Genomic DNA, 27,414 nt, shown 5'->3' on the forward strand with positions numbered 1-27,414 from the left:
ATTTTTACACTATCTCTTTCCGTAATAATGTCGTTCGATAATTCTGTATCTTGAACATTTCTCTTAATTGTATTGACAATTTACTATTAATGAATTCGCTATAAACGTTATTATTATATTTTTTCCAGTGCTGTATTCACATGGACCAATCTTCTAGTGGTAGTGGTAGAATTAGACGGTAGTGAAAGCGAAGCTCTCGATCTCGTTGCTCTGGTAACGAGCGCCGTGCTCGAAGAACATCATTTGGTGGTCGGCGTAGTGGTCGTAGTGGATCCTGGTGTAGTGCCCATCAATTCGCGTGGTGAAAAACAACGGATGCACTTACGCGATGGTTTCCTCGCGGATCAACTCGATCCTATTTACGTGGCGTACAATATGTGAACGAATGTGCAAGAGAAGGTTCTCACCCTCTTCGTATTCCGCCCTCCTTTATCCTGTCGACATTTTTTATTATTTAATATGCTGAGAGTACAATGGAATTCTATTCACTCCATGTATGACGATAGAATGATAGATCTTCGCGAAAATTTAGCTAATAAAAATTTCTCATTTGCATTTGTTTTCCTTAATTTTTTTTTTAGTTCTTTTGTTTTTGTATTGGGATCATGTGTATGTACATACATACACGCACCGGCAGGAATGGTGTCCGTCGGCAACTTCAGGATCACACGCATACACATGAAGTTAGTATATACGTATACGTATGGTTTCTGTTGTATGTGTGTAACGCTGAAGTTCTCGACGGACACTATTTCTGCCGGTACCCGTACATGAATTCTATTTTAAAGTTTCAAAAATTCGACATTTGGATTTGATTTTTAGATCTTCAATTCCACGAACTTTTAAATTTATAGACTACAGATTTTTTTTTTATAAATTCTTATACAAATATATGTACTTATTGGCAGCTTACTTTTAGTCAGTCAGTTACCTGCACACGAAATCTTTTATTATTAGAGTAAATAATTTGAAATAAAAGATAAATGAACGAAATACGAATGAATATTTTGATAGATGGAATTGTGTGGTGTGTATTTATCATTAATGCACTCCATCAATGTGAACATCACCAATGAAACGTACATATGTGCACAAACTTCAAATATTTTGAAAAAGTTCAACTTGCCGCAAATTGCTCCTTGGAAATTAAACTGTAAAGAATCAGTATCATATTACATATACGTATATGACACGCAGCATGATAGAATAATGACAAATAATAAGACCATTGATGAAATAAATTAAATCATTTTGTAATTGCGATCATTCAGTTTTATAATTATTAAGTCATCGCGAAATATTTACTATGTTTTTCGATTATTGATAAGTTTTATGATTCATTTCGAAACTTCAACATCACATGATAGATCTGTTAAATCTCAACATTAAATCTTGCAATTTTATGAAACGAAGAGCGCGTGAAAATTTTGATTTGTTAGGCTGAAACACGCACATTTCGTGATTTTGTACATTTAAAACCAAAGTACTATATGTATAACATCTGCAACACCTATTTTTTTATATTAGCTGTAATTTTCAGTGCGAAGAACAAAAAAACTTCTCTCATTGACAGGAATAACAAAGAGTTTCGTCGCAATAATGATTTGAAGATTTATGATGAATTACAAGCGTTTTTACGATTCTTAGTTGATACGTGTTTTTCTAATTCACTAGAAGTTGAGCTTTAAATTAAATTTTGAAATTTGATCGGTGAATACAATTCTCCCAATCTCTGCACAAATAAATATATACATATAATCAACTAGCTCGCATGTAAGGATGTAGATATGTTGCAACTTTAAGGCTGCCATGCGTATATAGGTTTTTTAAATTTTTTTTTTACTTATATACATTAAAAAAAATGAAAATATTAACCAAACAGCACACTTTACTAACCTAGATATGTAAAGATGAGATTTTTTAGAAGCGGTTTTAGTAAAAAGGAAAAGATTAAATATAATTAAAACACGCAGAGGTAGTAACAACATTTTGTACAATACATTTCAACGGTTTTATATAAAAGCTGCTGAACAGACGAAACTCTTATAATAATTCTTATAATAACGTAAATAGTTAGTAAAAAAGAAATTTCTGACACTGTCTAGAAACATCTAGAAACGTTGAAAGTTGTGTGATCCGAAAATAGCGAGATTGTGATTGTTTTCCCTTGGAAAAATTTTTTTTACTTACGGTTTTATATATATATATATATATATTTTTCTTATATATATGTATGTATATATATATATACACACACGCACGCGCGCGCGCGCACACACGCGCACACACACACACACACACACACACACACACACACACACACACACACACACACACACACACACACACACACACACACACACACGCCCACACAAAGTTACGTGTTGATAACCCTCTAATTTTATATTCTAATTTTAATCTAATGCGGTATTTAACATATATTGTTGCAACAACTTGCGAAATAGCTCGATTATAATAATTACATGTGCATTTTTTGTATGTAAAAGATTGCTACTAAGGACGCGTTCGGGAAGATACTATTAGCGCTAACAGTGTCGTTCTGTCTTTGTTACTCATTAAAAGTTGAACAAAGATAAAACGACGCTGTGAGCGCCAATAGCGTCTCCCTGAACGCGCTCTAAATATCGCGGACTAATTATAAAGAAAAAAAAGAAACTAGCATTTCTTATTGACATTTCTTATTGACAGATTTTTTAATTCAGAAATTTTTTTATTTTTTAAATTATTAACTCAATTAAATTTAATTCCATTCAAAAAAAAGATTCCAAGAAAAACTTAATTTTGTATTAATTTAGCGTTGACGTCATTATTTATTAGTCCGCGACATTTGTGTGAAAATGCGATGAAATACGTTCGCAGATGCTTAGTAACTAGTAAACGCGAGGTATTATCGATAGGCGACAACTTCAGTCAGTGCAATATACGCATAATGATTTATGATCCCTTGCGGAAGTATGATTAATTACCCAGTAAACGCTAGATATTCTTGAAATATTCCATTTGTATTCCAAAAGTTCTGTATATCCTGGAATATTAGAGAAATGTTCATAGAACGTTCAAATAATTGTGAAATATTCAGAATATTCTATGAACATTATTTGTATGTTTAATAAAGAACATTCAGTGTAAAATTTGACATATGTATGGAACATAAAAGTGAAATAAAAAATAGAATAAAACAGTATACAAAATGATAAAAAATCAAAACATTTTGTGTTTATTTGAATATTCTCTGTACATTCTTTAAATATTCCGGAATGTTTTGGAATAATCTTCGGATGTTTATTTTGGATTTTAGGAATATTTTATAAATATTTCAGGAATATCCAGCGTTTACTGCGTAATCATACCACAGATTTTTGATGGTTATTCATAGGCGGCTTTTTTATAAATACGTAATATAAGAAAAAGAATGTTTCTTTTTCTCTTCTCTCTTTTATTTCTCCCTACGTACCCTTTCTCCCTCTTCTTACTTTCTCTTTCCTCTTTCTTCTTGTCTATCTCCTTTCTTTCCACCTTGCCTATCTTTTTTTTTTTTCTTTATCCTTCTCTGTCTCTTCTATCTTGCCCTTCTCTTTCTTTATTTCTCTCTTCCTTTTCTTATTTATTTTAAAAGATCCGTTTATTATCACTCTTTCATACTTGCTTATTCTTATGTCTTTCTTTTTTTTTATTCTAATTGTTAAGTTATCGTGCCATTCTATCTTGCGTTAATTTGTACACTTTTACGCATGGAATAATGCACGCGCCTGTAAGTAGCTACATTATTATACATGCACGGTTGCGCTGACAACCTCGATTAATTAACTGTTATTAAAGAGTGCTATATCATTTTGTTTTTTCTGTTCGTAAGTTTTTTTTATTTATTCTCTCTCTCTCTCTCTCTCTCTCTCTCTCTCTCTCTCTCTCTCTCCTCCCTCTCTCCCTCCCTCCCTCCCTCCCCCCTCCCTCCCTCTTTCCCTCCCTCCCTTCCCCCTTTCCACCCTCTCATCCCTCTCTCTCTCTCCCCCTTATCTCTCCCCCTCTCTCTCTTTTTTGTTAATGACGAATTTCTTAGCAAATTTTTTATTTAAACAGGAACTTATGATTAATTGACATGTTGGTGCAACTGGTGTTTAAATAACAGCAGGACTTATCAAATTGAATCAGAAATTCTGGAAAAGAATTAAACTTTGCTTTCTTCATTTATCAGTACACAAGAAAGCAGTTTTAGAATTTTTATATTGATTTTTTTAATCGTTTTATTTAATTATAAATTTTTTCCAATTTTACGATGCAGATGCATTACATTATTGTTATGAAATTCAAAGACTGACTTTTTATTTTTTCATGAGGAATACAGTTTCTTTGAAAAAAAATTTATACATGAAAATATAATTACGAAACATACGAGATATTAAATTAAAATAAAAATACTCCAAAGTCAAATAATTTTTCGCGAAGGTTCTAGAATTTATGTCGAATTTACAATAATGCTGATTGGTTTTTTTTCTTTATATGTGAAAGAAGAATGCAATACATATGCCTCTCGAGGAAAATAGGAATGTGCAATGAATGACTTACGACGACAAATGTTTATTGTAACTACATGTACAATAACAATATTAATGATAGATCATTAGATTCAACAGTTTAGTTTCAGAAATATCCGAATTTTTTTGAGTATTGATTTCACTAATTTATAGTTTTATACGTATATATGTATATATCAAGTTGGTCAGAAAATCTTTTCGTATTTTATGCAAAAAGAGCGACTCAAAATACGAAAAGAATTTCTGACCAATCTAATATATATATTTTTAATCATAAACATTTAATCCTTTTGCGCGCGCGACTAATTATACGAGAATTAACATTTTATAAAAACTTTGCTCCTCCCCGAAAAAAATATATATTTTAAAACTATAAACCTCATAAAATAATGAATAATGGTAGGTTATTAAAGAGTGAAAGGACATTAAGCAAAGTGTTGATTTAATAGTGTGTTGAATTTGCAACTTCTTAAATAGTTTTTTTTAAGTTATTCTTATATATGTATTTAAAAATATTTTATTTTGAAGTATATGTGCGATTAATTCGTTGGTGTCTACAAAAATCTTTTATTTTTTTCAGTAAGTAATAATTATATTAAAAGAAATGTTATATATAAAATACAAATAATGATAGGCGTTAAAGGATTAATAGTATTTTATGTTCATACATAATCGACGATGAAACGAGTAAGATTATTATTTCTGTCAGGTATATTTAATTTTAAGAGGATACATTCTCAGTCAGAATAAAAAAAAAGAATAGTGTTAATCCTGGCCGAGATTAAGCATAAACTTGCGATGCGAGATGGACACTCAATATTACGCGATATAGATAATTGATTGCAATTGATTACATTATACAGTCATGCAATCAGTAACGGAATTATTTTATGTAACATTTCATGTCACTATATAAAATACGAATATATCAAATTGTGTCATATATATATATATATATAAATATATATACGTATATGTATATATACATACACGCACGACAATTAGAGGAACGCTTGAATTTTCTTAGAAAAAGAGGCAAAATTCAATCAACTGTAATTTCGTTAAAAATAAACATTTAAATTAAAAAAAATGTTTTAAAGCTTGAAAACTCTACTTTTGAAAGATCACCATTATTTTTATGTTTCCGTGAATTTGTAATTTTTATATATAGAAAATTATAAGCTGGACAAACTGCGAAATTTTTTTCTTTGTGGGCCTGTCACGTGTCTAAAAAAATCTACAAAAATTTTAAAGTTTCTAATGTGAAAGCTTAAAGTTTTCCCCCTCGTCTTTCAAAAGTAGAGATTTTAAACTTTAAAACTCTTTAAATTTAAATTTTGTTTATTTTTAATGAAATTACAGCTGGTTGAATTTTGCTTATTTTTTAAGAAAATTCAAGTGTTCCTCTAATTGTGTGCGCAGTATATATATATATATATATATATATATATATATATATATATATATATATAATTATTATCATTGGTTTTTATCTAATCGAACTAGCATGACCGTTGTACCGAACAATGAGGTAAAGAATTTGACGTACTCTTTAAGGATTTTTGCACAGTCTTATTAGCAGCATATGAATGCTTGCGTGCATACGTGAGAGATTTGTTTGTATTATGTGTATAAATGTTGATAATTAGTTAATAGAAATTTGTGGCATGTCAGGACATGTCGCGTGGATCCGCATGTGTATGTATTAAGATGCAGGATCTATCAATCTCCAAGCTATGATCCTAGAAATTGAATCTAGAGCCGATCCTTCAATCGGTATATATCTAGACCAGCACACGGCTGTGTATATTAACACTCTGCGTTAGAATTTATTAAGGTATAGTTTGTACGTTGAACTATATATATAATATCATTATTATCATCGTCTTTATCATCATCATCATCATTATCATCATCATTATCATCATCATTATTATTATTATTATTATAATTATTATTATTATTATTATTATTATCATTGCAAATAATATAATGATCATTGTCTTAACCAAGCCGATAGTATCATCATGCCTCATGTATATCATATTAAACGAACATATTAATACTCGCGTTTTCATACTTAAGATATTTAATCCTTTCATGATCCATGCACTTTTTCATCTCTTCTCCAAGCGAGTTAATTTGAAGAGATTTGCGTATCTCCTTGCAAGAGCATTTCTTACGAAAGAAATAAAAAGAAATATCAACACAATAAAACTAAATATTTTTTATCAAATTTTTTGTTGTGTATATATTAAATCTTGTTATTATGTTTTATATGATTTCACAATTTGGTTATAAAATTAATTTCATTGTCTGGTGGATAAGTTTTATTAAAGCTCCTAGTTATTGAGACAAACAAAATTATGATGATTTATGATAAGAAGCGAGATATCGTGAATTTTATCTTTAAGTGAAATATTTTAAAATAAGTTTTTTTTAGAATGAAACTCCTTTTGTTCGATAATATGGATTAGTAAAATACTTTATTTATGAATTAATAAATACTTGTAAATTTTGATCATTTCATGTAAAATCCACTTTTGCTGAAAATATAAGACACGTGCAGCTGAATTATGCATTTATTAATTACGAAACATCGAGACAACCAATCAACATCGCGAAAAAGCGGTGGCAATGTCATCAACTTTTTTAGAAAGGGATATATACACCCGGTAAAAAATTTTTATATATAATCATACAATCTAATTATACAAATTTATATACGAAATTTGTCCACTTTATATATAATTATACAAAGAATGTTGCAGGCATTGTGTATAAGTATGTGTACATAATTCTAATTGCAGTTATCAATCCATTTATTATATATAAATATATGTAACGTTTTATACGGTGTCATCTATAATTATACACAATTGTGTAGAATACTGTATAATTATATTTAATTCTACATAGCTATACATAAGAAATTTTTTATCGGGCATGCAGGATAATAAAAGAAGAATTTACATATTATTAAATACAAGTAATTTCATTCAAAAAACTTATTAATTTTGAAAAACTTATGTATTTTGCAAGAATAAAATTTATATGATTTCTCGCTTCAAACGTCAATTTAAATATGACTACAGTGAGGATATAGGAGTCATAATGTGGTGTGAATTAACGCGAATTGATTTATATCGCATCTCTATCACATATTGGATGATCGGAAAAGTGCGCGTTATCAATGATTTAATGCGTTGTACGGATCTGCGCGCTTTGTTGTTCAATTGATAACAAATTGCGATGCGATGTTCGAGGATGCATTTCATGTATATTACTGGTTATTATTATTAATTCATCATATTATTTATTCATTATTATTATTAATTCAGTATATCATTATTTAATTGCATATATTCTAATATTGATTGAATAATTGAGTATTGTCATGAAGAGATATGCGATTTACGATTGCATCTCTCTCTCTCTCTCTCTCTTTCTCTCTCTCTTTCGCTCTCTTGCTCGCTCCCTCGCTCGTTCACAACACATGCGCACGCGCGCGCGCACGCACGCACGCACGCACGCACGCACACACACACACACACACACACACACACACACACACACACACACACACACACACACACACACACGCGCACGCACGCCCGCACGCACGCACGCACGCACGCACGCACGCACATGCACACACACACGCACACCAAGTATATGACATTTAATTTTTAACCTTTGAGGACGCGACAGGCATACATATATATATATATATATATATATATATATATATATATATATATGTCTGTCATATACGTGTTTATTTGAAAAGTTTCCACCCTGTTTACTTTGTGACCGATCAATTTTTGCGAAAAATACTGAAAGACGTCAATTTTGTTTTTAAGGGAAACGTATAAATACGATAAATGCAACGATATTACTTTATCGCCTTCGCAGAGGTAGCTACTCTTTCAAAAATCTTAAATGGCAATAGGGATCAAGTGGCATATCATTTTAAAGGTCTTTTTATTCTCTTTACAGCTGCGTTTTTTTTTTTTTTGTTTTCTTGACTAAATATTTTTCGAAAAATCGTACTAGAAAGTTTCAGGTATAAGAAAAAAAATTGTAGATGTAAAGATACAACTTAGAGTAAATTTATTTGTTTTACATGTTATTTTAAATGTTCAAAATGTTCGCCGTTATTGTCTGGTAACCAACGGCCAATGCTCGTGAGCAGGTAAAGCGCCGTAAACTGAACATAGAAAAGTCTTCTACTATTTTGTGATTTTCGTAATAATTATTAAAATATTAATTGTATTGTATTTTATGTCAAAATATTGCAACTTTGAAGCTTTATAACTCGAAAAGTATTGAATGAAAAAATATTTTATTAGAGTGTTTTGGAAAGCTTTTGAGGTAAGCTACAAGAATATAGTAGGTTCCATTTAAGAAATTAAAGATGACCTTTACATGACCTTCAAGTGACTATCCAAGGTTAAACCAATGGTACCATTTTATGGCCCCCTCGAAACCATACAACTTTTGTCTGAAACATTTTTCGATATTTTGCTTAGTTTACGAGAAAATTGACCGTACTGTTTAAAATGGCCCACCCTGTATGTATATGTATGTCTGTCGCGTCCTCAAAGGTTAAAAATTAAATGTTATATATATATATATATATATATACATATAAGTGCGTGCGTGCGTGCGTGTGTGTGTATACAGAGTGTCTTAAAATGACCGGTAAATATTTTAATAGCAGGTTTTTTAAAACATTTTAAGACGAAAAATTTAATACAAAAATGTCGAGACTACAATAGTTTTCAAACTGAAAGCGATTATATTTCACAAATGGTAGGGCTGAGATTTCGCGCGCTCGGGTACGGCAAAATAACAAGTGATAAAAGAATTAGATAAATTCATAGAAGCACTTTTATCATTTGTTATTTTGTCGTACCTGAGCGCGTGAAATCTCAGCCTTATACTATTCGTGAAATATAATCGCTTCCAGTTTGAAAACTATTGTAGCTTCGATATTTTTGTATTAAACTTTTTGTTTTAAACCTGCCATTAAAATATTTACCGACCATTTTAGGACACCCTGTATATATACGTTTAAGTTTTATGTAAATTTTTAACTTAAATCAATAGATTTTGCATTTTTCTTTGATTTTTTACTCATTTCTTTCTTAAAATTTGAAGTTTTCTGAAAATAAAATCAATTTCGTAACTTTTATAAATGTTCAATTGCTAGAGCAATTATTAATGAACATGCGAAATCAATTGGAACTGGAAAAAGAACAAGTACAAGAGAACATTTTAACTATATATATAATACTTATATATCGCCAGCATTATATAGCATCGTATTTCGCCTGTAAGCAGAACGGACGAAAACATTACGGTGCAGACGATACTCTCTCTGTCCCACACTTAGTGTACTGCGTTGTTTTGCGCAAGCGCGATAGCGACAAACTTTAGGTTAAACGCATTATCACTGGCTGTCACTGGCAACGCATATGCAAAACAACGCAATACACTAAACGTGGGACTAGGACAGAGATATCGTCTGCACCGTGATGTTTTCACCCATTTTAATGCTAGCGATATATAAGTATTATATATATGATCCTAAGAGACTTATTGATAGATAGTTTCCTTCTATTTAATCTGAGCTTGGTAGAAAAAGAAAACAAAGATGTTCTAGCCGGTCAGTGAGAAAAAAAAATAAAAGATCAGAGTCAATGTATGGAGGTTAAAAAAATATTATGCTTTAACTCATTTTTTATCAAAACTATGTTTATTTTTATTAAATAAAAATACTTTTGAATGAATTTTATAAAAGTGTGACTTTTCAAAAAAATAATCGTCAAAGAGTTAAATAGAATAATACGTCAGATCAATTCAAATTTGCGGTAAATTTTACAAGTCAAATATTTTCTCTCTTTTCCTCACCCACCACTCTCCTTTTATTTTTTCAAACACAATATATAAAACCAGGCCGCGATAAAACGGGCCGTTACATTGATCTCACAGAGTTTGCATAAATGCATATGCAGCTTACAAAGTAAGTCCACTTCTGAATACTTGTTGCGAACTGATGCATGCATATGCGATTAGCATAAATGCAACATGCACCGGTGATCTGCATATACTATTCATTGATAACGTAAGATGACGAGCTAAAAAAAATAGAACAAACAGATCTACGAGCGTGCCGCGATGCGATGATGTATATTCATTAAAAGTTGTAGCAGAGGGGAAGAATTCGATTTCTCTCGGTCTTCCACGACCGACCCAATTTTGTGCGCCCGTCATAAAGAAATTGATATATGTATACTAGAGAATCGTCAAAATTGTCTGACAATGCAAAATCGCACCGTGGCACGAAAAGAGTTATACGAAAGTGCAATGAACGCACGCTTCTTCCTCGTTTGATAAAAAAAATTTATTCTGCATGCAGTTAGCATTGTATTTTTTATTTTTGCCGTTCCTTATAACACGCGATGACTAATCGAAATAATCAATAATTTATAATAAAGAATGATTCGGTTTTTTTTGTTTGTCAGTAAAATTTGCAGATAAACCATCGAATATATATATTCTCAAGTGTTTCTCTCTTTTACATATTTATATCTTCTCATATGTTTTATATATACTCTCTATATTCTCTCTCTCTCTCTCTCTCTTTCCCCTCCCCCTCTCTACCCCTCTTCCCACCCTCTCTTTCTCATCCCTCCCTCCCTTCCCCCCTCTCTCTCTCTCTCTCTCTCTTTCTCTTTTGATCTAATTTGATATAATTAATATTTTTATATAGCTACTTTACCTTTTATTATAAGAGAAAAAGGTCTTTTACCTTAAATATAAACAACAACTTTTACCTTAACAATGAAAACAATTATACTTAATTCTTATTTTAAAAGATTTTGATAAAACCGATAGCAACTTTTGGTTCATGAGAATATACATAAATAAATAAATGAAAATGAAATAAATTTATAACTAAACGAAAAGAAAAAGATACAAATAATTAAGTATTGCAAACATATCGAAAAAGTGATTTATTAGTTTGAATTAAAAATAAAATATTAAATTTTAATTTTAAATATCGTACATTACATATAAATGACATTACTCAAAATTTAGTTATTTCGAGTTAATAATGGTGAAATGTACAAGATTTAATTCAATTACATGGAAAAGTGGCATATTTATTTAAATTCTCACGGCTAAGAAAAAAAGATTTTGCCTTGTCTACCATGGTGATAAAACTTAGTCAATATTTTTGTGGAATACTTATATAACATATTTTTGCAGTAAAAAATTGTTTCTTAACAATCTCTGCATTTAATTTGAATTAGTATATATATATATTTTTTTTTTTTTGTTTTTTCGCTTTTCTTGAAAATAATATTTTTTTAGTTGTGTTATTTTTCTATGCCATGCGTGCGATATGTCGATAAACTGTGGAGTACAGGGATTATGCAGAATGATGGATTGCATGCAAATAGGATGATTCAAATGTAAGAAAACTGTTTTATTGAAATTCGAATGGAAAGTTCAATTTGATTTCTCGAAACTCTCTCGCGATTCTCGATTTTAAAAGATGACAGTCAACGGCGCGCAAACGAATAAACTCGCTTCGGAGCGACTCGACTCGATTCGTACGGCTGGCCGGTCACAGAAATTCAGTTCCCGCTCTTCTCCTTTCTCCCGGTCATCTACGGTTACATCGGTGGCGAACGGAATGAGTGAGTGAGACAGACGTCCGTTCCCATGGGAAGGCGACCATTCCGGACTGGTCATCAGTTTGTCAGCAGCGCCTCTCGCGCGCATGATTACCGCGTGCGTTTTCTCTATAACATTCTTAGATATTGTAACGCCGTATAAACACGCATATGTCATATCCGTCTTCATAAAAGCCGGTGGTTGGTGTCGCTGAGAAAGCGGAGAGTGTGAAGGCAGCCAGAATCGAGCCAGGAGAGAGCGGATTCCGGTCCGGTTGTAGTTCGAGTTGATTCGAGTAGCCACGACGCCGTTGCCCGCGCGAGCGGTACGCATCCAGCAATCGATTCGGAGCCTAGGTACGTACATACAACTTATGTACTACAATAGATCGCGTGTGCCTGGATCATTTTCGCCGGAAGTAACAATGGCGAAGGCGAACCGGAGTAGTAGCCTCTTGCTCTACATTAGTATTTCTACAATCTCTCACAAGAGTACTATTTGTGTACTATATATTTGTTTGAGTTTTCGAGAAAGAAAGAAATAAGAGAATTATGCATATAGAAAACAGAAGGTACGATATTCCTTTCTCGAACATAATACTTATGTACATTTTTTATTCGTATGCATGCATATGAAACATAAAGTAAAGAAGAATAGAATTAACGATGTATTATAAAATTATTTTTTCCAAGTAAAGTAAACTATATATTTTGACAAACATATATCGAATAGTTTATTGCGGCATGAAAAATTATGTTTCGCGCCGTAATATCAATTATTATGACTCTCTCCTCACACACAGACTGTTTATTACTCGCATACGTTTGCCGCGTCAATTTTATTAAATACCAATTTTTGCATTAATCGTCGGCGGGCAAAGAAAACTTTTTGTTATGCACGAAAAACATTATTTTTAACTGTTTACGCGGAAATTGGCGTACAGGATATGTATATTTGGGCCTTGCGATCTTTGAAGTGTGCGATAACAGAACTAATGTAAGACAACAGAAATACATTACATTGGTCAGCGCGATAATGTTAATAGATAATAAAGCTTTCTCGTGAAAAATTAAAAGAGTGATAACAAAATAAATACCCGCTGCAGTACACACACACACACACACACACACAGACGCGTGTGCGCGCGCAATACATATGTGTTATATATACATATAATATTCGATAAGAAGAAATCTACCAATGTTCAAAATTAGATCGGTTAATAAGAGAAATAAGGCAGAAAGGAAAATTCGCATTGAATAGAAATAGCTTACAGTTGTTGGAATCAGAGATAAGGATCAACACATGAAAAGGGACCAGAATAGGCAGCCCTTATTCTATTTTCGAACTGGGTGACGAAGTGGTTCGTCACGTTTTCTGTATATATGAGCTGGGATTCTCGAATACATTATACTTACAACTTTTTCCCTCGTCATATGCACGCTTGTCCGCTGTTGTTACTTATGTTAGCTCCGGAACAATTGTGATTGATGAAGTGACTCATGCCGAAACTTTGATGGGTGATAGGATTTTTAGATTATTTATTAAAATGCAAAATGGCCTAGAGGGAGTGGAACCGTTTATTATAAAAGTTTATACTTATGAAAGTTTATTATAAAAGTGTATATATAACGATTATAAATTGATAGTTTGACAGAAAGTCTTTTCACTTGGCACAAACTTCTGCGAAATAAAAACAATAAGTTCTTTTAAAAATCAAAGAATGTTAAATATTTGTATCACAAATCTCAGTATAAACGATTAATAAATTCCAGAATATCAATTCACAATCATATCTTGTTCTATTAGGAACGCGATTCAATAAAAAATGTCATCCTCGTTATTTATGATTGATAATTTAGTCAAATTTTTTAAGCAATCCATAATTTAATTTCAATTGTTTCAGTTTCATTATATGATATGTATCATAAAATGTTTTATTGTCTAACAAGGTCATTACTTTTCATTTTTTTTAAATATCAGCAAATCTGAAATGTTAGTTAAGATATATTTGAATAATAATATCCCTTTTAAAGATAATATTTGAGTAATTGTTTGAAATAATTGTCCGCAAAAATCTAACAATAAGAAATCTAAGATACACTTCATGAATATATTTTAATAAATTACATATTTATTTACACAATTAAAGAAGTCTTATATTATGTACATTTCAAGATCAGCGTAATATAATAATCTATATAAAATTATATTATTTTTTCGCAACAGAGTTTTTTTAAATCAGTTTTATATTGTACGTAATAAAATAAAAATTTCTGTCTTAAATAAAAGATTATTAATTATTATCTAAACATAGAAGTTATTTTTTTGTAATTAATGTAAGATTCATAATTTGATATCGTCTTTTAAACTCATAAGTCAATGACTTCTTATTGATTCTGCTGCTTATTGATAATTATTGACAAGCTTTCATTATGTGGAATTCATTATATGCGAAATATCGATATATGTATCGATATATGAGTCTGTTTTATTTACGACAAAAGTAGGGCAACATTTAAATTTGTTTGCATATTTTTACAAAGCATTTCTTAATTTGTAAAATTTACAATGGTTTTTTATTTAGATGACTGCATTATTTATAATATAATAATTGCCGTCACCATATCTGTTTTTCTCTGATTCATAAGGACATACATAAAAATTGCGATTTTTAACTTAAAATTTCTCATAAGCTATACAAATTGAACGAAAATTTTATATACATATAAGTTGTGAATATATCACAGAGAATATAGTACCTATACAATTTTTATATAAATCAAGAGCATTTGCATTAAAATGAAAAACTCCTTAAAACACGTTGTAATCTATTGATGATTCTCTTACGACTTCTAGCGCGAATCGTGAAGTCCGTTAAGAAGTTCCTTTTTTCAGAAATCCTCATCATCTTTGCTGTCATATCTCATTTAATCGTCCCTCACGTAAAATATCACGCGGCGATTATCAAAGTTCGCAGCTTTGATTATCAGGTTATCAAAGTCACGAGACAGTCTCGCATTCAATAAGCTTAATCGCACACGCGACGTCTCGTGATGATGAATCATCGCCGTGGCGTGCATTGAGCACCACGGAGAGACACCACGTTCTCATTTCCCATACGGGATTTCGACCGCCGATCAATTTGCATAATTCCGAAAGCAAAATACAAGACTATTACATAAATTTTTAATGAGTAAAAATATCCTTGAAATTATATCCTTTTGCGAAAGAAACTTAAAAGGGATTAACTTTTTCAAAATGGAAGAAAAACTTATTTCTTCTCTTCTTTTCTTCTTTTCATTTCTTTTCTTTTATAGAGTTATAGATAATTATAGATAGTTTATTAATTTTTAAAAGAGTAGTAATTGCGATCAATAATAAAACGATAATTTCGCACATACGTATATGTATTGTATGCACACTCGGTATCATTAATGACTTCACACTTGAAGATATCTATGTTCGCTTGAACGCATTGTCTTCAAATATTTGCACATCATTTGACTATTGAGTTGGTAATGTCAATAATTAGTAACAATTAGTTTGATAGTTGTTTGATCTGTTAAATGATCTGCTTAACAGAATGTAATATATTGTTTGTCATATCTTCTGTTTGGAGATAACATTGCTAATTCTTCTCGGAAATTAGCTATATATATGTTTTCAAACGTGAAGGTATACAACGTGAGAAATGTTTTAACATATGAATTTGCACACACATTTAGGCATATTTATAATGTGCGTGCTTTGTCTTTATTGTATATCTATACATATATTATAAAACTGTTAATTATTTGAGAGATTGTATAATGTGGTTTTGAAATAGAATCAAATTATTTCTAAAGAAATTATTATTTTATTTATTTAATTTATTATTATTTAAGTTATTATTTTAGTTATTAATAATAATTATTATTAATAAGGTTATTATTTATTTTCCGAATAACTAATTGTCATTATAGAAACAAATCATGTAGCATATATCCCTTGATATGCATGAACATTACATGTTAAGACATTAATGTGTGACTTCATGTGGATATTTATTATGCAGGGTATTTCTAAACTGATTATCTATTTTGCGAAATAATAGGAATTATAAAAAAAATATGTTTAAGACATAAAAATATATGTATGTATATTTAAACTAAATACATATTTTATGAAATAATTTATTTACTAGTTTTTTACATGACCATTCATGTCTATACAGATCTTAAAGTGATCAACTGTTTTGCAGAATGCACGTTCAAACATTGCAGGTGTTATTTTTTGAACCAGTAATAGATATAGATTTTGAAGATCAGTTATTACGTGTCTCTAATTCTTTTACAAGGTGTAATGAGTCTCATGAGAAGTTGCTGAAACTAATTAGCTGTTATTTTTAAATATAAATAGGAAAAGTAAAATATCTTTTAATAAAAGATATATTTGGCAGTTTTATTTATATATAAACTAAAGATAATTGGATATATTCTTATCATTTAACATTTATAAAAGATTATTTATTAAACGTTTATAAAAGACAATTATCGACGATTTTAATAGTATATTTTTTTTGTACAGCCTAAAACAATAAGTAAGTTGACCAGAGCTGTGAGAAAAACGATGAAGAGCATCTCAAAATAGATGTTACGTAAAATTGTTTATACTTTACAAAAGAGACTTGATTTCTATTTCAATTTTAATGCTGCGCACTTTAAATATATATTATTAAGATTGTCAGTTTATAGCATTTTCATAAGCATTTATTAAATGATAAAAATATTTCCAATTGTCTCCATAAGTAAATAAAACTACCAAATGTCTTCTATTAAAAGATATATTTTATTTTTCTTAAACTCCCTACGTGCATTTAAAAATGACGAATGATTAGTTTCAGCAACTTCTCATAACATCCCATGGGACATGAAATTCTCCTGCGTGATACAGTTCTGACTCAATAAAACTCCAGGTAAAGAAAGCTAATGGTGTTAAATTAGACATATTACTCATGATTGATATCTTCCATAGTGTAACATAACTGAATTTTTATAAATAAATGAGAATTTGTATAACAATGAACACTTATATATTAATACGCATCACATTTTTTAAAAATACCTTTAATTTCTCCAAAATAAATAATCACTTTAAAAACACTTTGTAAACATATTTAACATCAAGAATACCTTTATACATAAAGTTAGGCGTATTTTTGCCAATCAAGCACATTTTGTCTCCAAATATCTCAATTAAATGTTTTAAACGTGTAATATATAGACTGCGCCTTCCCTATGTATTTAATTGTCAAGACGCATCAGAAAATAAAAAGAGACAACATGCTTGCATGGATCACCATTCTATCTTTTTCCAACTTATTATTAGATAAAGTTGTCTTTGTCATACTAATGGTAACAAAGCATGTTCTCTTTGTTTAATTTTTAACGTCTGTTAAGCCGAACACATAGTCTATATATTATACGTCTATTGGTCTTAACTCACGCAACAATTCTTAGTTTTCAAAATAATCGATTTTATTAAAAAAATTAATAGAATACACATTTCATTACATATCATATCGTTCTAGTTATATTGTTCATTATCATAACGCATCTTTCGACGACCGATTTATTATGCTCGACTTCCATAAGAGTTTGTAGCGATTTATTAATTTACTTTACTGTCATTATTGTTATCGGCGAAAGTAATTTTTAATTTTATCCGCGTAATTTAACGTTTACTAAGTGATGATTTCTTTGACAAAAATCTTAAAAGAAAAAGCGTATATACATACATAATATGACATATTTCGATAAATTAAGTTTTATTTTAAGAGATTTTTTTATGATATTATTATTTAAAAGGATTAATATAATCAAATAATTTATGAGTAAAAAGTAAATTATGTAACAGTAACGTCATTATGAGATTTACATTTTCTATATTTATGTAGGAAGTAGAGTATATTTTAAATAGTTTTATTTTATAGTCCTGCAACCAAATTCCTGCTCTTGTGATGAAATTCAAAACACTCTTTTGATAGACAAAAGAATTATTTATTATAAAAAAAAAAAACTTAATAGATTTTTACTCTTAAAGAAATTAGAATCAAGAACTTAAACTAACACCTAAATGATCAAAACTCAAAAAGTGTATTGGTAATTTGGAATACTTCTAATCATATTAATTTTTTTTAATTTCCAATAATCACACATATAAGTGCACAGTAAAAAATAAAATGCTAATTTTAACCTTTTTTTGCATGTCCCAAAAGGTCCACTCTAAATTTTAAGTTAAAACAACTCATTTGTAGTGTGTTATTCATTAACAAACTAGAAATGTTAAGTAATTGACACAAAATTATTTTTGTTATTGTGACTTTTACTGTGATGTAAAAATAACATAATTAATTAAAAACATTTCTTAGTCTTCAAATAATCAATTTCATTATCACATAAAAGATTACAATAACTCGTAAGATGATAGAACATTTTAAAGTTCATGATTATTCGAAAATTTATTTTAACTTTCTTTAGAATATTAGACTGATTTTGAAATATGTTAATTGTTTGAAATGATTGTTAATAATGAGTGTTAATGTCAATGATGTGCGTAAAAAGTCAAAATAATATTCCATTTCTAAGAGACATATACACAAAGTATTAAGTTATGAAGTTGACAAATATAACACATGAAAATAGTAGTAGGTAATTAAAACGTGATAACACAAAAAAATTGTATATGGACGCATAATTTTTTACTGTATGTCTATACTGTCAAAGCACATTCAGCATGTTAGTGCTTCATATGTAGCCAACGGTTATAATTCACTCCTGCGTCATTATTAAAGCATGTTTCACAAAAAGAAGCATATAGCACCTTGATCATTCGGTTGAGAAATTGCAATGCGACTAAATACAATTAAAACATATGTTATACACATTACATATATATCATGTACATGGCATACATTTGTTAGATATTCTAAATTAGAAACATATACTATTTTACTTCAAATAGAAAAAAGTACATCAATAAATAACAAAAATGAAAAAGTTAATTATCAAAAGGTAATTTATATACGAATTAATTAACGCATAAACATTATGAAACTATTTATTATGGTTAATATTAAAACAATAATAAGAGATTTTATACTTACTAAAAAAATTTTGATTTTCAACCTTTCACAAACTTGCTCGCCACAGCCATAATAAAATATTAATACTTGCCGGCATTTTTTAGGTATTTTTTTATATGAATTTCTATCTAACTTATATATTGCTGATATTTGCTGATAAATATTGTAAAAACATCAATTTTTTGTGATATTCCAAATTACGTCAATCCAATAATAATTCAAATATGCTGCATTCCTATATATTTAACCTTATAATAACAAATATACTTGAAGATATGTAAAAACAGTAGACTAGCTTGTATTGCGATTTTATTCTTTAATTCAAGTAAATCTTTTAGCAAATAAACATGTTATTTATACATGTCATTAACTTTATTTAAATTTCTATATTGCACGTTCATTATATTATCTATTACATATGCCTGGAATGTGAAATTAGTATTGACAAATAATAAAGTGCAAAATAAATGGTTACGATAAATACAGAAAATATAGAATAAATTAATTGTAATTTATATATTACTAACTTTTTGAAAATAATTTATTCTCACGATTTATTAGTAAATGTAAGTTAAATGGTGATGAGATATAAATGATGATACAGTCGAACCTCTTATCCTACGACCCTCTTATGCTACGAAACCTCTTATTCTACGACAAAAAATCCTCTCATGCTACGACCGCCAAAGGGGAATTATACCTCCACTCTCAAATTTTTGTTGTACGATCAGAGGTTTAAGGGAAAGATTCCGGACCGAAAATGTGGTAGGATAAAAGGTCCGACTATATAACTGAAAAATGTTAGATCACACAACACATACACACGCACGCACGCGTAAATACACACACACACGTGCACACACAAACGAAAGATTTCTACTCTACATATACATGTACAATAAAACCACTTTGATCTCTCTTAATGAAAAATTTTAAGCGATTACAGAAATTACAAAAAAGATCAAGTCGAGAAGTTCATTTTTTATTTCTCATCTCCCAGCTCCCAGCATAGAATTTCCCACGGAGGTTTTTACGAGGTCTGTTAACAAAAGAAATGTGCGGTCCATTGCTTTCACTAATCTTTTACTAGTCTCACCCGACACAACATCTTTAAGAGCATCTTACACGCAACAATTATCTTATCTAAATACCACTTATTCTAAAATATTATCTTCAGATAGCAAGAAAAGTAAAACTTGAGTTGCAATTTAAAAATATTATCTTTCGCAACTTAGTCATGCAAAACGCACCATACTGACAATGGGAGAAATATTTCATATTAGCAACCAAAATTTAGTTACTAATGTAAAAATTAATTGTTGGCATATGACCAATTAAACCATTGGTTACCATGCCGATATTAATTCGTTGAATTTATCATTTAACAATACAAAACTGTTTTGTATAATATACAGAGATCCTTTATAGTGAAAACTAGAATATCACAACAAAACACATACATAAGAATAATCCTAAGAAGCAAAATGTCAAATATCACATCTACAAAATGTAATTTTCTAAAGTTTTTTGATCTAAATAGATTGCTTTTTTATTCGAACACATTTGTCTTCCGATTTTCTAAAAGTTTAATATATCTGATCTATTCCTTATATAGAGATGTATTAGAAAACTAATAGAAGCAGTTACAATCTTACTCAGTAAAAAATTTTTATATATAATCAGACAAAAATGGTCGTATCTAATTATATAAATTTATATACGAAAAATATCTATTTTACATATAATTATACATAAAATATTGCAGGCATTGTGTACAAGTATGTATAAGCTTACATATACATAATTCTAATTGCAGCTATCAATCCATTTATATATAAATATACGTAACGTTTTATACATCTATAATTATACATATTTTTGCACAATTGTGTAGAATACTGTATAATTATATTCAATTCTGCATAACTATACATAAAAAATTTTTTATCGGGTATTAGCCGGATTTTGCAGGCTTTATATATATATATATATGTATGTATGTATACACAGTAAAAAATTGTGCGTCCATATGTTAAAATTTTTTGTGTTACTATAGTTTGATTTCTGCCTCAATTTAAAATTAACATACAATTGATACATTATTATTTTTATAACGTTTTTTATGTGTTACATTTATGTCAACTTCATAACTTAACACTTTGTGTATATCTCTTAAAAATGGAATATTATTTTGTGTATTTTTTAACACATTATTAACAATCGTATGTGTTACTATATATAAACTAAAAATTTTAATTAATTGACACAATACTTTACATTTTTTGTTATTGTGACTTTAAGCGATATAAAAATAACATACAAATTAATTAAAAACTATATGGAAAAATAGTTTCAATAAATTGTAAAAAACGTCGATAGAACGTTTTAAAGTTTATAATTATTTAAAAATTTACTTTAACTTTTCTTAGAATGTTAAATTGATCTTGACATGTGATTGTTTGAAATGATATATATATATATATATATATATATATATATATGTGTGTGTGTATGTATGTGTATATATAAATATATATGCATATGATGTCGCGTTATACGATACTTACTATACAACATTTGAAAATACGTTTATTATAAAGAAAATGCCAAATTTTTTCCAAAATTAATGAATTTTATTTATCGTTGTGTAGGAGTAATTTATTATTCAATTTATTGTGGCGAATTTTCTCATCATTACGAATCCGCATTATAAAAGTTTCGTGCTATAGGGGAGTTTACTATATCGAAATATATTTTATCACTATGATTGTGGCAAGTTAGATATGAAAATTTTTTATTTTTCTGTTAATCATCTTTTGTTAACTTTATATAAAAAAAGAAAGTGTTTTTTTATCTTCTCTTTTTTTAGATTAGCTTCGAATTGTTTGTTCTTTTGTTATTTTACAGGAACGGATAAAATGAGTAGAAAAAAATAATTTAAATAATTTTTCGATTAGATTTTAAATATCGTTTATTTAGATTGATGTATTTGTAGTTAAACAAAATTTTTATATAGGTTGCGATATCACAATTTACAATATATGTGCATACGAAGTGAAACAGATATATATCGGGATTCTATATAAAACTAGGTCGAAAAATCTTTGTGATGATCTTTTCATTGTTTATATGACCACAAAAGCAAAATTAAAACGAGGAAAACTTAAGACGACTTCTTTTTCTTAAGAAGTCTCGTTCATTTGCACATGTAAGATCTCGAAAAATTCTACAATATTCGTTACGTCGCTTATTGTCTTAATCATTGTAGATATTTCTCGAATATTGAAGAGAGAAGGAAAAAAACATGGAATAATTCTTTAAAGAATGTACGATGGATAATCGATGGAATGTACGATGTTTATTTTGTTTCTTTGATATATTTGCGCATACTTAGGTATATGACAAAACATGTGTATATATAAGAAGTCTTTCCTGCATTATTAATTTTAAACATAATGTATAAGAATCTAACATAAAAATAGTATGTATCTCCAATTGTCGGGTAATAAAAATTAATTGAATGGATTGCTAATGAATCTGACCGATCTATTATTTTGCATTTCGACTCGAACTATTGTAAGTAAGCTTCGTATTTCTTTAATAAAAAATTTGATCGATTGCTAAACGACCTCCGAACATATTATTCTTACATTCGCTCAATAACTGCAATAATTTAATGTCAACGTCGCTGAAAATTTGATGATGCATATCTACCAAGGATGTCGCGCATTTATATTTTGCGTGTTTGCAGGTTCATATAATATCTGGCAAGCCTCACATCCACACAGATAGTGTAAAGTAAGAAAATTATTCGACTGATTTTGCATACCGAATATATGTATGTATTTTATGTTAGTGAAGAAAATATTAATACGTTAATGTCTCTCATCGAATATGACCGATTTTACTTGCACGATTCGCTGCTTGTATTGTTATGCCCTTCTGTGAATGGTTAACTTAACGGGATAAGAGCGCGAGTGTAAAAAACAGACACCTCAAAATAAGAAAACTTGACGTAACGTCATAGCAGATGTTGCGTCTACAAAAGATCCATCTTTTCGTCGAACAAATAAAAACGATGACAAATGGAGAATTGACTGGTTCTTTCGCTACCAGATCTCCTTATTATAACATTGCAATACAGGTTTAAGGTGCTTTCATGTCGAACCGTACAGAAAATTGAGTGTATCGTTATATGTACCTATCGTTCCTTTAAAAAGATTTTATACAAAAATATATAAAAGTTTCAATAGACGGAGGGAAAAATATGTATGTATGAGGTCAAGTAAACAATATGCATATGAAATAATTACATTATATATATATATATATATATATATATATAATGTAATTATTTTTATATTAAAATGAAATTTTATAAGAAATGACAAATGTAATATCGCATTGTTGTGAAAACATTTTTAGATCTATATATTTATATATCAGTGTTTCACGTATGTATGTTAAAGTCATCTAGATAAAGATAAAATAAGACACATAATATTTTACCTTATATCAATAAAGATGATTTATTTCAAGTTTATTTTGATAAAAAAATTATTAAACATCTTATCTAGATTTTAGGCACTTTGCTTTAAAAAATATAATTAAGCAAAAAACATTATAACTATAATATCAAACACTAGCAGTATACTACTAATATTTCGAATCTGACACCGATAATGAATTAGTGTATATTATATGTGTACTGAAAATGGTTAACTGTATGAAATGTTGTATTCAGCAAAATTCAGCATTTGGTAAGTGCTTAATAATTCTTCAATATGATTGGATCTTACCTTTGGATTATCTTTGTAAATAAATTTAAGAATCAAACATATTAAAAAATCATAAAGTGTTTATTAAGGGTTCTGTTGATTGCAGAATTATCTTAAATAATTTAAGGCAGATAATTCATTTTTCTATATAAGATAAAGATATGGATAATATGAGATAATAATTATATATATATATATATATATATCTCATATTATAAAGCTGAAAAAAAGGAATTGCATTATCTAAATGATTATCTAGATATAATCTATAATTTCATCTAGATAACAAAAATCGCTCCTGTATATTCGTACATATTCATATCTATGCAGTCTGTTGTGTAAATAAAACTGATTACTCAGTTTTTAGGATCATTTTGTTATGGGATATTCTTGAAGACGTAAATATCACAAAATTTTATATGAGAACTTTTATCTATGAGGAAGTAAAGCAAAAGATATTTTTATTATATACTAAAATATATTACCTATAATTATACTTGTTGAAAATATCTCAAGACATAATAGAATTAAAAAATATCAAAATTAAACAGTATAAATGGAACAATATATGTGTGTGTGTTTGTGTGTTGTGTGTGTGCGTGTGTGTTGCGTGTGTGTTGTGTGTGTGTGTGTATGTTGTGCGCGCGCGTGTGCGAGAGAGAGAGAGAGAGAGAGAGAGAGAGACTTTTTTTATCTTTTTTGTTCATTACAATACATGTATACATATTGTGTCTACAATTCATTTATATATATATATATATACATATATAATGAATTGTAGATACAATATATATACATGTATTGTAGTGAACGAAAGAGACAAATTTTGTATATCAAACATTGATGTAATCATTGTTATGTAATTGTATTCATTGGAACAAAAATGGAAAATTACGTGTCAAGCCACACGACAGACTAATTTATGTTGATTGCCGAGCACATGAGCACATGTCCCAAGAAAATGGAAATAAAAGTGTGTGTGTCGTTACATCTCATCTCATTATAACATGTAATTGAAGACAAGAGAAGATTGATTCTGTTCACGGCTATCATTCATCGGTAAATTAATAATTAATAACAGATAATGAAGTAAGTTAATGAGACATTGTATGATATACAATGAATTATTTGTTCACAGTTTAATCTTTAATTTTTGAGAAAATGTGTTTGAGAAGATATTTACATGTAATGCGAACAATTGCAATGAAATCGAAATTAAAATACCGACATTTAGATTGCATTAAAGTTATCGATGTGTTGATATTGGCTTCGTGCCTAAGGTATTTCTAACAATAAGTGTAATAACAAGTATAAGAGGTAGAGTAGAAAAGATAGAGAAGGAGCGAGCAAGCGAGCCAACGAGCGAAAGAGAGAGAGAGAGAGAGAGAGAGAGAGAGAGAGAGAGAGAGAGAGAGAGAGAGAGAGAGAGAGAGAGAGAGAGAGAGAGAGAGAGAGAGAGAGAGAGAGAGAGAGAGAGAGAGAGAGAGAGAGAGAGAGAGAGAGAGAATCCTCCATCATTGGCGATGAGGCATATTTCATTCTAGATGCCGGCCGCGGCTATACCGTTTGATAGTTCTTTGTGATTAGTTCGCGGACAAGTGTTCGTGAGATCGGTATTGTCAGTATAATTTCCTCGAAAAGGTTCGTATTCCATAAAATCTTTGTATCCCAGAAAATCTCCCCCTTGTTTAATTTATTCGCGTTCTGTTTATAATTAACTTGAACGGTAATTTTTTAAATCTCTTTCTATTAGTATTCTATAGATTTCTCTAGTACCTATGTCAAAAATATATTATAAAGAATATCAAAATGCCAAGAATCTATTAAGACATATAAATCATATTTAGGGTATATTTTGAACATATCGATCGGTTCGAGTCTATAAATGGACTGTTTCATTGAATTTTTCTTTTCAAAACTCACAACTTTTAAGTGGTTTTGTTTTACTAAACAAACATACGAAATCTTGAAATGTGTATGACCTATATGTTAATCTTCTAAATAAATAACTGTAATTTTATTCTTATTAGAACCATTGTACTGTATTAATCATAATTGTGATTGTTTGTGTTTCAGCAGCCAGCAGAACGGAGCTGTCATCACAGCGACTACTCCACATGTGGACATCGCCATCCCGACTTAGGATCGGCCGAGCACCCAGGAAAAAGACACAGCCTTAAGCTGATAGCCTCGCCATCAGCTGTGGCCAGTGAAGAATGGAGAACACCGATGGATCTAAGAGGAAGCTCTCTTTTCTCGGTTTCGGCAAAAGGGTATCAGTGACTTATGCACATATATGTGATAACAGCAATTAATATTAATATAATTAATATCTTAAAGATATAACTTATATTAATTATTATAGTACAATTTATATTAATATTAATATAATGAATATCTTAAAAATATAAATTGAACGAGAATCGTTCATGCTATGTTTAAGAATATCGTCAACTGGTGTCAGATGATCTATGTAATAGAACGATCGATAAATGATATTCCATATCAGGATCGGTATGTATTTGAATGCATACTGCAACAAATGTAATATCACATTACTTAACTGGCAATGACATAATATCTCATATGTATAAATATCATAATTATCTTTGCGTTCTTTTTGTTTCTAACAATAAAATATATGGAAATGTCTTTCTTCGATTTTAATGTTTGTTTTGGATATGTTGTAGAAAGACTAGCTTAAAATCAGAGACATATTTTTTATAAGATTGCTTTCACATACACATACACATGTTTAAGAATTGAAAATTCTTTCGAAGATAATTCGTTATTAATAAATTATTTTGAGGGAATATTGTTGAAATCATGAGATATATAAAAAATATTTTAGATAAAGGTTTCATAACTTTTAATGTACTCTTTATAATTGTAAAGTTTGATTTTTAAAAATGTGATACTTTTAAAATTATCTCTATTTTACATTAGTAATTTAACGAACTTCGGATTTTTAAGCGTAGCGCAATATACGTTACGTCGGTATTATGTTTATATCGCGTAGTATATTTGATAACAACCTATTTTATTTCACATTCCATATCAGTTGCATGCATGTATACACAATATATTAAATAATGCATGAATAATTTAAATATAAGAAGAATATAATTTTATGTTTTTTAAGGATATATTATTTTTATTTAAATAATTTTAATGTGTATATTAAAGAAAAAATGTGTAAAATATTTTTGACTAAAAAATTATTAAAAGTAACATGAATAAATTTGGTTAAATAAAATAAAAATTGTTA

At 29.2% G+C, this 27,414-nt stretch overlaps 2 protein-coding genes across 22 annotated transcripts in view; both read left to right on the forward strand.

Moving 5' to 3' along the window:
• The window catches only part of Dip2 (disco-interacting protein 2), a 44,317-nt gene extending 40,465 nt beyond the window's left edge, over positions 1 to 3,852 (forward strand). For all 8 annotated transcript variants that reach the window (XM_072888070.1, XM_072888071.1, XM_072888072.1 and 5 more), the window contains one exon: positions 129 to 3,852. In XM_072888070.1, coding sequence (XP_072744171.1) covers positions 129 to 381 — 253 coding nt within the window. In that variant the 3' untranslated portion in view covers positions 382 to 3,852. The remainder of the gene's footprint in view (positions 1 to 128) is intronic.
• A 7,698-nt stretch (positions 3,853 to 11,550) lies between these two features.
• The window catches only part of Ae2 (anion exchange protein Ae2), a 56,895-nt gene continuing 41,031 nt past the window's right edge, over positions 11,551 to 27,414 (forward strand). The window contains exons 1-2 of one of the 14 annotated variants that reach the window (XM_072888081.1): positions 11,551 to 12,598; positions 26,223 to 26,419. In XM_072888081.1, the coding sequence (XP_072744182.1) occupies positions 26,363 to 26,419 (57 nt within the window). In that variant the 5' untranslated portion in view covers positions 11,551 to 12,598; positions 26,223 to 26,362. Of the gene's footprint in view, positions 12,599 to 21,890; positions 23,520 to 23,552; positions 23,649 to 24,924; positions 25,236 to 25,670; positions 25,788 to 26,222; positions 26,420 to 27,414 lie in introns of those variants that run through there. The other 13 variants (XM_072888080.1, XM_072888093.1, XM_072888090.1 and 10 more) reach the window with 13 other exon arrangements.

This window comes from Anoplolepis gracilipes, chromosome 3 (genome assembly GCF_047496725.1).
Source record: "Anoplolepis gracilipes chromosome 3, ASM4749672v1, whole genome shotgun sequence".
Lineage (NCBI taxonomy): Eukaryota > Metazoa > Arthropoda > Insecta > Hymenoptera > Formicidae > Anoplolepis > Anoplolepis gracilipes.